General features: G+C 52.3%; 1 protein-coding gene across 16 annotated transcripts in view; it reads left to right on the plus strand.

Annotated features, from left to right (window-relative positions):
• ADGRD1 (adhesion G protein-coupled receptor D1) overlaps nucleotides 1–12,616 on the plus strand; it is a 180,809-nt gene that overhangs the window by 42,175 nt on the left and 126,018 nt on the right. For 12 of the 16 annotated variants that reach the window (XR_013522223.1, XM_078337776.1, XM_054239147.2 and 9 more), the window contains 4 exons: nucleotides 3,034–3,093; nucleotides 5,879–5,996; nucleotides 6,894–7,004; nucleotides 8,962–9,037. Coding sequence is in view for 15 of the 16 variants with exons in the window: in XM_078337776.1 (XP_078193902.1) it covers nucleotides 3,034–3,093; nucleotides 5,879–5,996; nucleotides 6,894–7,004; nucleotides 8,962–9,037 (365 nt within the window). In the remaining variant the exon portion in view is untranslated. The remainder of the gene's footprint in view (nucleotides 1–3,033; nucleotides 3,094–5,878; nucleotides 5,997–6,893; nucleotides 7,005–8,961; nucleotides 9,038–12,616) is intronic. The other 4 variants (XM_054239146.2, XM_078337777.1, XM_078337778.1 and 1 more) reach the window with 1 other exon arrangement.

Raw genomic sequence — 12,616 nt, forward strand, 5'->3', positions numbered from 1 at the left:
TTGCATTCTCATGAGTGGGTTCACCGATGGCTTTATTAATTAAGTACATTGTGCAGCCTCGGCTTTCTGCCAGATGCTGGGCTTGGTGCTGGGGATGTGTGATGGATATGCCAGGCATTGCCCTGTCCTTGTGGGGTTTGTGACCTGGGCCATGTCCAGTTCTCTGGAAGGCTGCCTGTGGAGTGCCGGTGCTAAAGGTCACTCCTTAGAACCTTCTAGAAGGGTGTGCCCGGAGACACTGTGGCCCACTGCTTGCCTGGCTGTGATCTGTTCTTCACCGGCTAGAAGGGTCTGTGTTGCACCTGATGCTGCAGTGGCAGCAGTTAGCCGTGTCGTTGTGTCCACGGCATCCAGCAGCTCCCTGAACTGAGTGTGATGGGGAGTGCCAGGCTGGCAGGGCTCTGGGAAGAGTTGGTGGTGGTGCCCAGGCGGGCAAGAGTGAAGCGGGGGCAGAGTGAGGCAAGCAGAACTTGGGGCCAAGGCCAGACAGGCAAGCGCCCAGACAAGGCCAGGCAGGGCTGCCCTCTGCAGATCCCAGGTGTGGGGGCTGGGGGTGTTGGTGGGGATGGTGTCTGTGCAGTGAGGTGGGTGGAGGCTGAGGCAGCTCCGTACCCTCATGGGCTGTGTGGTTTGGAAGACACACGGCAATGCGGGTCTACATAGGAAACACCTTGTTTTTAAATTCGGTCACTTGTACTCTCTCTGGTGCTTTTCTTCCTCCTTCCCCTCAGCTAAACTTGAGCGTCAGAGGTTGCAAACTCACGTGGCTTGAGGGACTAAAGGAAATGGATGCCTTGGGCCAGACAGAGCAAGAGTGGGAAGTAGAGGCAGGGCAGCCCGCCTGCACCACCTCCTCTGCGGCCAGCAGTAGCCTGCTACGCAACGCCACCTGTCCCTAACCTCTAGGGTTACTGCTGCTGATTCTACAAGAAAACCCCATAGCTGGCATTTTAAAGGGGAAAATCTCCCAATTTTAAGAAGTGGGCAGTGAACTGAAATCTTAAGTGAAATTACGTGCAAACCAAATAAAAGACATCGACGAGGCAGGTTCAGCCTGTGTGTCATCCGTGTGGGACCCCTGGTGTAGACCTGTTTTGGGGTATGTGGCTGGGTATCCTGGAGATGAATCATGGAGATTTACCCACACTCCACTGATCTCTGACCCAATGAGAAGTTTTTGGCATCCATTATACAAATTTCTTTTTTTTCTTCTGAGGTGGAGTCTCGCTCTGTCACCCAGGCTGGAGTGCAGTGGCATGCTCTTGGTTCACTGCAACCTTGGCCTCCTGAGTTGAAGTGATTCTCCTGCCTCAGCCTTCCAAGTAGCTGGGACTACAGGCATGCACGACTACGCCCAGCTAATTTTTGTCTTTTCAGTAGAGATGGGCTCTCACTATGTTTCCCAGGCTGATCTTGAACTCTTGACCTCAGGTGATCCACCCTTCCTAGCCTCCCAAGTGCTGGGATTACAGGTGTGAGCCACCGCACCCGGCACCTTTATACAAGCTTCTGTGGTGTCCTGGCTTCTCACTTGTCCACTAGCAGCTGGACAGGAAAATGGCAAGGAGTCGTTTCCTGTACTGCACTGTGAGGTGGTGATTAGCTGTGTGGCTCTTTCAACTAGAGATGTGCTGTGAGTGTGAGATACACACTGGATTTCCAAAACTTTGTGCAAAGAAAAGGGAAATTTCCAGTTAGTAATTTCATATGGATTCTATATTGAAATGATAATATTTTAGGTTTTTGAGCTAAGTAAAATACATCATTAAAATTTTCACCTTTTTTTTTTACTTCTTAATATGTTGCTGGAAAATTTAAAATGATAAATGTGGCTCATATTATATTTCTGTGTGACAGACTGCTCTGGATCAAGAGTCAGCAAACGATGGCTCTTGGTCCAAATCTGTATTGTCTACAGCCACTTTTGCACTGCCGTGGCAGAATTGAGTGTTTGTGACACAGGGCATGACCTGTGAGGCATGACCTCGTTCCTATGTGACCCTTTAAGAAGTTTGCTGCCCGTGCTCCAGCTCAATGAAGACAGGATGGCGATTGCTTCCTATTTCGTTAATTCTTAAGGCCTTGCACTCTAAGGTCTCAAAAAATATTGATCTCATAAAGATGAATGAATGAGTCAGGAGTTTTGATGATGTGTTCTCTAAGTATTTAGTGTCTCAGAGTGTGAGGAAGAAGGAGCATATTCTGGAGATGGCAGTTTGGTGGAAATGTGGGAGATTTTGGTCAGCCTCTAAGTTTAATTCTGGTGCTGATAGTTGGAGACAAACAGTTAAGAGCCTGTGTGAATAATACAGATGAGTGAAATGGACAGGGTGTGAGGCAGTGGGGAGTGGTGGGGTCTGCGGGGAGCCGAGGACACAGCCATGAAGCCTGAGCTGCTCAGCTGTGGTTAATTGTGGTTTTATGGGAATGTGGGCTAGGGGGTGTCCAAGCATCTGCTTTTTTCAAAAGAAGTAGAAAATTCACGTGTTTTCATTTAAATCTCCTGATGAGGAAACAGTGGAAATTAATTTCATTGTTTCCTTAGAATAATAGTGAACCCAACTAAACATGGTTTTAAGGTGAGCTGACCAAGGGCCCGAGTAGCCTCTGCTTTCTAAAGAGGTCATTTTCAGTTAACACGAGTGCTTCAACATCAGTTTGGTTTCTTATGCTGAGAAAAGCAGATCCAGCAGGCCATGGTTTTCCCATCCATTCATCCATTCAACAGGCTTTCACCGAGGGCCTGTGGTGTCCCCCAGGTGCTGTGCTAGGGCTCCTGCCGTCACTGAGCAGTGTTTGTTCTGACTTTCCAGAGTTGGCCACTGACTTTTCAGGGCTGTCACAGGGAGCAAATAAGATAACATCTATAAAAGGGCTTCGTAAAATACAATGTGGCACATGCCTCAGCTGTTTCCGTTTATTGCTGTGCATTAAACTGAACTGATGGTTGATAGAGACCCGTGGGGAGGCGCAGGCGCAGGGAAAACGCACCTAAGGGTAGCTGCTGAACAGTGTCATTTTGTCCACCTTTAGGCCTTCTTCAAAGCCGTGGGAGAGGTCCTTCTACTGCCTGCTTGGACTGCTGTTTCAGAGGTAAGAGTAAAGAACATGGCCGGGCGCGGTGGCTCATGCCTGTAATCCGAACACTTTGGGGGGCCAAGGCGGATGGATCACTTGAGTCAGGAGTTCGAGACCAGCCTGGCCAAAATGGTGAAACCCCGTCTCTACTAAAAATACAAAAATTAGCTGGATGTGGTGATGGCGCGTTGCCTGTAATCCCAGCTACCTGGGAGACTGAGGCAGGAGAATTGCTTGAATTGGGAGGCAGAGGTTGCAGTGAGCCGAGATTGTGTCACTGCACTCCAGTCTGGGTGACAGAGTGAGACTCTGTCTCAAAAAAAAAAAAAAAAGAAAAGAACATTTTGATCTTCAAAATGTATGTGCCTTGGGAACCATTTTGTCTTCCTAAAAGTGGCATAATATGGCCCAGCGTACATCCATAAAAAGAATGATGTGTCTCCCAGTCCTGACATCTGGGATATGAGAGCTCATTTTGAGTAGATGTGCAACTGATTCAAAATGCCTTGTCCTCTACGGCAAAAGAGTTGCACATACAGCAGTAATGTGTTAGTGTCCTAAACACGGAAGAAGGAAACGATGGTTTTTTTCCCATGAGAAATGTGTATTTGGTTCATCTTGGTCATTTTATATAATATGTATATTGTTACCGTCACATCATTCTTGAATGATAATGAAAAGCTTTTTACGTTAAAAGTCACTGGATTTAGTAAGAAAAGGAGAGCACATGACTATGTACTTTATGATCAAGGTATAAGAAAAAGCTTCTCTTGTTCTCTGTACTCAACTAGAAAGAAGAATGAAATAATTTTTCCCTTATTTCTAAAATTGTTGATTGTACTTATTTAAAAAGAAAACAAGTAAATAGTTGTGGAGAAGTTAGAAAATGCAGATAATAAAAAACATAAGATAAAAATCACTTCAAATCCTAAAACAAATCCTAAGAAATTAACACTCTTGTAATTTCCATAGTCTGGTTTTCAGTTCACTTATATAGGTATGTATATATTCAACAAACATGTTGTATATTTGATTTAATTTGTTTTTTCTTAATTATGTCAATATCACTTCTGGTGATACTAAGTATTCACCTGCAACACTGTCAGTCAGGCCAAGCCAGGATGTGCTGCAGTAACAGATCCACACATCTCAGTGGCTCAGCACAGCAGAAATTTACTTCTCCCCATGCAGAGTCAGAGTGGGTCAGAGGAGCCTCTTTTTCACCCAGATACTCGGGGATCCTGGCTCCATCCATCTTCCAGTGCTGGCTTGTCAACATGTGGCTTCCAAGGTTGCCAGGCAGGAGCAGAGAAGGGTGAGGAGGACCCTTAACTGCCTCGGCCCAGAAGGTACTAACCACACCAGTGTGATGTTAAAGTGCTCATTCTCCTAAGTCCGGGTAGTATTTAAAAATGTTTGCCAGTTTGAGAGGCAGAAGTGGCATTTTATTTTCTTGTTGTTAATAAGATTGCATCAGAGTAGTTTACATTTGATAAACTTTTGTTTGAACAATTTCAAGTGGAATGAGGTTAGGTGTAACATTGGCAAAGGGAGAAAAAAAAGGCTCAAGAATGTAAGATGGATACAGTCTTACCTGTAAACCAATTACTTTTCAGAAGGTCTGACCTTTTTCATGATGTCAGGCGGACTTAGTGTCCAAAGCTGCAGGCTGGGAACACCTGGAGAACAGCTGATGGAAGACCCAGGCAGGCGTATTTTGTGCATGATTTTAAATTAACTTCTTTTGAGTGCAAAATATTGCAAATCTGTCACAAAATATGAATAACCAGGAAACTGTCCAGACTTAGGCAGGGTCCAGTATATAGTGAAGAGAACAGATGAACCGGTCTCTACCACATAGGACTGCATGCCGGAAACACAGTCTTCCCTGTACTTAACTGGGCCTGGCTGATTGAAATCAGGTCACAGGCCTGAAAGAACATTTCTAAAATTGGCCTCAGCATTCTATTTGCAGCTCATTAGGCTCTCCTGGAGTGTGCATTTGTGGGAGAATGCTGAGGACTTAGCAGTAGACAGGTACTTCCCCAGAAATGCGGAAAGAAGAGAAGCGGTGAAGGCAGAGCTCAGTGGACCAGCTCTGCAGGGCTTAGGAGGTGTCTCTCCTGGTGACGTGTGTCTGAGGATGAGGGCAGTCAGCCTGAGAGCGGATGTGTACCCTGAGCTCTGAAAACTGGGCCCTGGGCTGTCTGCAGGTTCAGGGGGCTGGGAGGGCCCCTGCTTTCCTGGGGGCAGTATCCACCAGGATCCTCTGCCCTGGAGCTAAGAATGGAAAGAGGGCTCTTGGAGCAGAAGGAGAGCACCTGGGAAGTCAAGGAAGCTGGAGACAGTTGGGGTTCCAGCACCTCGGAAGCAGCTACCCTTCATGGAGAAGGGGCAGAGCTGCTGGCGTCCCCATCCTGGAGTGGACCTTGGGGCGATCAGCTCCTCCTCGTGAAGCACAGGGAGGCGGGGGAGGGTCTGGAATGTGCCGAAGGCTGCTCTGTGAGTTCAGGGAGGATGCAGGACCAGGGGTCGGGTCCCCTCAGTCCCTGTGTCTAAATGTAGAAACACAAGCTCACGATGGCTGGGATGATGGGTCCACCTGGGCTGTGTCCAGGCTCCGTGAGCTCAGTCGGGTGTGGGGCCTCCGTGTGGTCCCCTCCTGATCCATGGAAAATGGCGGTCATGTGACTTCTTTCTCCCTCTTGGCTGACATGGGGAAGCTGGATTTTGTGTGCTTGGTGTGCCTGCCTGCTGAGTGGGTGGGTTTTCACGGCTCCTGGCGCTTGTGTTGCTGCAGGACTGCACCGTGGTACTGAGTCTCGTCGACACCATTGACACCGTCATGGGCCACATATCCTCCAACCTGCACGCCAGCACGCCCTGGGTCACCGTGGAGGGCTCCTCCGCCATGGCAGGTAGCTGTCACTTGTAAGGGTGTGCTGCATGGCAGGGGCAGGGGCTGGAGGCGGCATTTTGCTGCCCGCCTCCTCACAGCCTTAGCGGAGAGCCACACTCCGTCTCCCTGACTGTGCTGCCCAATGCAAACCACATTTGGAAGGAAAACCTATGGTCAGATCAGTTCGGCCGTGATGTGCACACAAGGCCAGTGAGCTTTTCCCAGTGACTTGGAAGATGTGGCTTGGGGTGCTGGTCTCAGTTCAGAGCAGGAGGCAGAAGCAGCAGTGCTTGTGAGAGTCTGTGGAATAAAAGGGGCAGCCTCGGGTTTCTGGAGTCAGCTTGCTCTCAACTGTGCTCCAGGATACGTGTCACACAGTTGTCTAATTGTAGAGGCAGAGGTGGCCTTTTGGTTTTCAGAGTCTTTACCTGGAGCTCATTATAATGCTGATACTTGGCTGCAAGAGCCAAGCTGGGGAAAATGGGCTGAAGCCACATGGGTTAGTTTTAGTGCAGTTTGTTGGCCCAGACCTCCACCTCGGGGCCACGTTGCCCTCGCCTGCTGCGCTGGGAGAGGAGCCAGTGTCACTGCATCGCTGAGCAAGGCCCATCCTTGCATCGTCCCTGAGAGCTGGGGTGCTGTGCTGGGTGGGGCTGCTCCAGGTGAGGAACCCCGTGGTGTGCGGGCTAGAATGCTAAGCCTCCCTGTGGCAATCCCTGCCTGGGCTCTTGATTTCTTTTTCCTTTTTTTTTTTTTTTTTTTGAGGCCTTGCTTTCTAAAGGTAATTCTACTTCCCATGGGGAGCTTGATCTATTAAAATCCAAAAGCAGATGGGATGGGGTTTTGCAGTCTGGCTTCCTGCAGCCTGTGAGCTCTCTGACGGGACTTCTGCTCTCTCTGGCTCCTTCCACCGCAGAGTTTTCCATGGCCAAAGTCCTGCCCAAGACCATGAATTCCTCCCACTACCGCTTCCCGGCCTGCGGGCAGAACTTCATCCAGATTCCCCACGAGGCCTTCCACGGCCACGGTGAGTGTGGCTGCGCCAGACTCCCTGCCAGAGTGGCTCCCACAGTCTTTCTGAAGAGTCCCCGGCTTCAGTGGTGTCCACTGTGCCAGTGAGCTGCGGCGCTCCCCCAGGCCTCTTGTCCTGTCCTGCAGGAGACGCTCTGGGCAGTGTTCTCAGGCGTGTCCTCAGGCCGTGCTCATGGATGCCCTTGAGAGGTTCCTTAGTGGTGCTAATGCTGTGCCCACTCCAGGCCACTGAACTGGAATTTGGGGTGGGGTCTGGGAGCATTTACAGCTGCTCGCCTGGTGAATCATCCTACCTACATCCTCTCAAATCGGCGCACACCTGGTCAGCCAAAGTTAAAAAGATGGGGCTGCCTCCTCTCCCTGCTCATGTGGCTGTGGGCCAGGTGAGGGGTTCACCTATTCAGGAACCCCAAGTCGAGTCACATAATAAAACATGAGGCTCAGGGACCTCTGCCTCTGACCAGGGAGCACTGTGGGTCCAGATGGCCTTCCTTGGCCACTTTGCTACAGTGACCGCCACCCTCCCTGGTTCCTGGAAAAGGGACTGTGACTCCAGAGACGTCTCCCTCTTGTTTCCTCCCTGGGGGCCTCGGGCAAGCAGGGGAGAGCCTCAGATTATTGCCCTTGTCACCCTGACCAGAGGCCATGCCACCTTCCCGGGGTTCTGCCTTAGGCACGGGGACCAGGACAGCTCTGACCACACATCTCCCTCTGCAGTGGGGAGCCTGCCCCTGCACGCACCACTGTCTTGTTTGTTTGTGGGAAAGGTGCCCTGACTCGTTCTCTGCCCTGTTCTTACCTAGTGTAACATCAGGTATGCCCTGCTCCTGGGACAGAGGCAGGATGTCCCTACCCCAGAAGCCAAAAGAAGGGCCCAGGGGTGATGCCACCATCCACAGCATCAGTGGGGAGGGCCCAGGGACGGTGCCACCATCTGCCAGCATCAGTGTGGAGGGCCCAGGGGTGATGTTACCATCCACAGCATCAGTGGGGAGGGCCCAGGGGCAATGCCACTATCCATAGCATCAGTGGGGAGGGCCCAGGGGCAATGTCACCATCCACAGCATCAGTGGGGAGGGGCCAGGGGTGATGCCACCATCCATAGCATCAGTGGGGAGGGCCCAGGGGCGATGTCACCATCCATAGCATCAGTGGGGAGGGCCCAGGGGCAATGTCACCATCCATAGCATCAGTGGGGAGGGCCCAGGGACGGTGTCACCATCCACAGCATCAGTGGGGAGGGCCCAGGGGCAATGTTACCATGCATAGCATCAGTCGGGAGGGCCCAGAGACGGTTCCACCATAGCATCAGTGGGGAGGGCCCAGGGACGGTTCCACCTCTGCCAGCATCAGCAGAGAGGGCCCAGGGATGGTGCCATTATCTACCAGCATCTCTGGGCCGCATGAACAGAGCTGTGGCCAAGCCCTGGAGTGAAATAGCAAGAGCACATGATCCTGCTTCATGGCTGGATGTAATAGAGGTGTGGCCAGGTGAAGGCATAAAGGCGTCCCGGTGGCTGCTGCCCCTTGAGAACCTGCATTTCTGCCTCTGTGGTGCCCTAAATCCTCCACATGCCAAGGGCAGATGGGACAGACTCACGGGGCAAGGCTGGAGGCTGGCACTGCCTCCCGTTGGCTTGCAGGGGTCTTCTCCCTGCAGGGTCTCTGAGATTCGTGTGATGCCCCGGGTGAGCCTGGCTCTCCCTGGGGGCTTTCAGCCTCTGCGTGTCTGGAGCTGGCTTGGGACGGACCAGGGAGCCACTGTCACACTGCAGGGTTGCTGCAGTCTTGGCCCTTGCAAATTCTGCCCGAGTGCCCTTCTCAATTCCTTCTCCCCGGAAGGTTCTTGTGAGTGAGGGGTGGCACCATGCATGTCGGGGTGAGGGGCTTTGTGTTTCTCCTGCCCGTGGCCTGGAGCACTGACAGCACCAGCCGTTCTGCTCTCTCTGCAGCCTGGACCACTGTCGTGGGTCTTCTGTACCACAGCATGCACTACTACCTGAACAACATCCGGCCTGTCCACACCAAGTGAGTCTCGGGGCTGCCCAGCTCAGGGGTGTGGGTGTGCGTAGGTCTGCTGGGTGACTGGCCACAGGGATGCCCGCCCTACACGTGGTCACACCCATGCACAACACCGTGTCCAAGAACACTGGACGTGAGCGCTGGGCACTTCACCACTCAGGCAAGGAAATGTGCAGCGTTTTGAAGAGCACTCAGGAACTGCAGGCCCAGGGCCCAGCTGGCAGAGTGGAGGTCAGGAGCACAGCTAGGAGACCCTCCCAATCCACCTGGACCAAGCTATGTGACCTTGGCAAGAGACTTAGCTTCTCTGAGCCTCAGTCTCCGCTGCTGTGGGATGAAAGACAACAGACCTACCTGTGTCAGTCATGGGCACACACACAGATGGGCAGAGCCGTCTCACACCAGCTTCAGTGGAAGGCCGGGAAGCTGAGGGCTAAGGGGACTGAGAAGGGTGGAGCAGGTGGGTTTCAGGCATGGCTAGACCCAGGAACCCCGAAGATGCTGTCTAGACCTGCTCTGTCTGTCCCCTGCCTCCTCCAGACAGGCCCCTGCATAGGACCAGAGCTGGCTCCTGCAGCATTGGGTCATGTGGGTTTGGGTCCTGAGGACCCAGAGGAAGAACCAGGGCAGGGGGACTGCGAGGGGGATGGAGAGGGTGGGGAGGGCGAGGGAAATGAGTAGTGGGTGTGGGCCTCTTTCCCCAGGAATGTAGTCGTAATTTTGTGATCCGGAAGAACCGCCATCTTCTGGGTCAGATTTTTCTGGGAAAGCCTGCCTGCTTACCAAGTTCCTCTAATGAAGGAAACTTCCTCTAATGAAGAATTCTGGAAATCACACATAAAGTGCCACTCTTTATGTGTGATTTCCAGAATTCTTCAGAAAAACAGTCCAAGGAAAGTGCAGTCTATTTTCCTCATAAAGATGCCATCTCAGTTATTTGGAGAAGTCTTTCCAAGATAGTGAATGAAAAGTTGACCCTTCCTTGGCCCCTCTTGCTGAAGTTTCCACCATGAAACTGGCCTTTTGGTGAAATGTAGGAGACATGCATTTGCGAGGTGTCACTGCGACAGAACCTGCATGAGAGAGTGGCATCTGTGCCACTGCCCACACTTATAAAAGGTGAGAGGACTGCTTCCAGATGCAGGGTGCACACTTCAGGGGCAGTTCACTGTGACCACCAGGATCTGACTCCAGCAAGGTGTCAGCCAACTCTTTCATGAAGGGCCAGCTTGTAAATTGCTTTGGCTTTCCAGAACTCTGCCCTCACAGGGTGAAGGCAGTCAGAGACAGTATGTGAGGGAACTGGGGAGTGGCTGTCTTCCAGTACAGCTTTATTTACCAAATCAGGCAGCCAGCCCACGAGCTGCAGTTTACAGATCTTTGCCAGATCCTCCATTAGATCAGCGCTGGCAGGGGTGGGCAGAGGAGAGGCTGGCGGGCCTGCTCTGAGAAGCCCACAGCCTTGCAGACAGAAGACAGTCTGTCTCGCCTGTCCCCAGGGCCTCAGCGTTCACCCTCTCTCTGCGGTCCTCACAGGCCCAGATGTCTTCAGAGAGGACACTAGAGCCCCAGGATTCAGGCCACTGTGTCCCAGAACAATGTAGCTAACTCTGAATTCCCCCTGCAAACTGAGGGCCCGGAAATCATACAGGCAGGTCACCCCTGGTTGGTCAGCATTGACACCAGCCCCACACAAGTTTCATCAGCGGCACATTTATGTGCTGAAGCCAAAACAGAGTTGCTTTGCAGCGATGGAACATGTTTTTCATTTACAGTGAAGTTGGGTCTTCAGCCCAGGTGAAGGTCTCAGGTCAGCACTTAGTGCAAAGATGCCTTGTCAAAATCAGCCTAGAAAAAATCCAAACAGCTCACCCAGTAAGGTCTGTGGACTTGGTTACATTCTATCCTGTGGCAGAAGAGGTGGATAGAAGCGGAGGGGACAAAGTGTTTGTTTAATAGAATAGAGTTAGGCCCAGACTCCTGCTTCCTCCTCCGCAGGCGTCCTCCTTAGCTGTGACCTTGGGCAGATGACTTGAGCCTGAGGCCTGTGTTCTCTTCAAACAGGATGATAATAGCACTGATTTCTGAGGGTGGCCAGGAGGACTGAATGAGTTAATTGTGTAAGCAGTGCTTGGTATTCTTAAACATGACACACAAGTGCGTTTTGTGATTTTGTGAGCTGATGGGGCATTTGTGCCATTTTGCCTCTGAGGCAGTAATCAAATCCCAGAATGATGGGAAGCAGGTTAGTACAGTGGTCATGCTGGCAGCACGGGTATGTGCCAGGCTTCTGCCTGCCTGCAGTGGGCTTCCCTCCGTGTTTGTCTTCATATTGTGCACTGTCATCCTCATATGTCCACTGTGTGTCGTGAGGACAAAAGGATGCTTTGGTGCCGTGATGTCCTTTAATTCCTTCTCCAGGGATGGGGGTGAGGCTCTGAGTCAGTAAACGAGTCTCAGTGCACAAAGGGTGGAGTCTGGGCCAGGAGAAACTTTTGTTACCATAACCAGGCCCAGGCAGACCATTCCAGGGCCCCTGTGATGACTGCAGGGGTGACATCTGACCACCCATGGCCCGGTGGGGCTTAGCTGGTTCCTGCCAGGCTGTCTGTACCTCGAGGGTCCTTTGAGTCTTGCTTGCTGCCTGGCCCCGTAATGATGGAGACTGTTGAGCTTCTACCGGTGCTTGATCTAGGCCTGGCCAGCACCTGGACTGCAGTTCCTCCAGGTGGACGGGGCCGAGACTTGCCTGCTCCCATTCCTCCTGTGAAGGTGGAAGCCATGGCCGGTAGAGGGAAGGGCCTCTCCCCAGGCTGTGAGGGACTCACATGTGATGAGTGGGGAGGTGGACCTGGCTCAGTGTCTGTCTGTAGTCACTATGGAGTAACACAGAGCATCGATGGAACCAGTAGGTCACAGTTCCACAGCCCTCTGTGCAGTGACGGATCCAGGCAGAAGCCATCCGTGCATGCGCAGGCCAGCAGGAGAAGTCCTAGCTGTCACCAGGTAGGAGGGTGCCTGGCTCAGTGTCTGTCCGTAGTCACTATGGAGTAACACAGAGCATCGATGGAACCAGTAGGTCACAGTTCCACAGCCCTCAGTGCAGTGACGGATCCAGGCAGAAGCCATCCGTGCATGCGCAGGCCAGCAGGAGAAGTCCTAGCTGTCACCAGGTAGGAGGGTGCCTGGCTCAGTGTCTGTCCGTAGTCACTATGGAGTAACACAGAGCATCGATGGAACCAGTAGGTCACAGTTCCACAGCCCTCAGTGCAGTGACGGATCCAGGCAGAAGCCATCCGTGCATGCGCAGGCCAGCAGGAGAAGTCCTAGCTGTCACCAGGTAGGAGGGTGCCTGGCAATGGGGATATCTGCCGAACTGCAGCCAGGTGGCCACACTCACATTATCGATGGGGGACACATTGTGGGCCATGTCTCTTGCTGTCACGTCACGGGGAGACGGCCATGCCCCTTACGGCATCCTCCTGTCAGATGCATGGCCAGATGCCCCTCACCAGCAAGCAGTTCAGCACACCTGAGCCAAGGGATGTTGGTGCTGCTGTGGTTTGGGTTCAGGGGAAATCGGCT

This window comes from Callithrix jacchus, chromosome 9, assembly GCF_049354715.1.
Source record: "Callithrix jacchus isolate 240 chromosome 9, calJac240_pri, whole genome shotgun sequence".
NCBI classification, from domain to species: domain Eukaryota; kingdom Metazoa; phylum Chordata; class Mammalia; order Primates; family Cebidae; genus Callithrix; species Callithrix jacchus.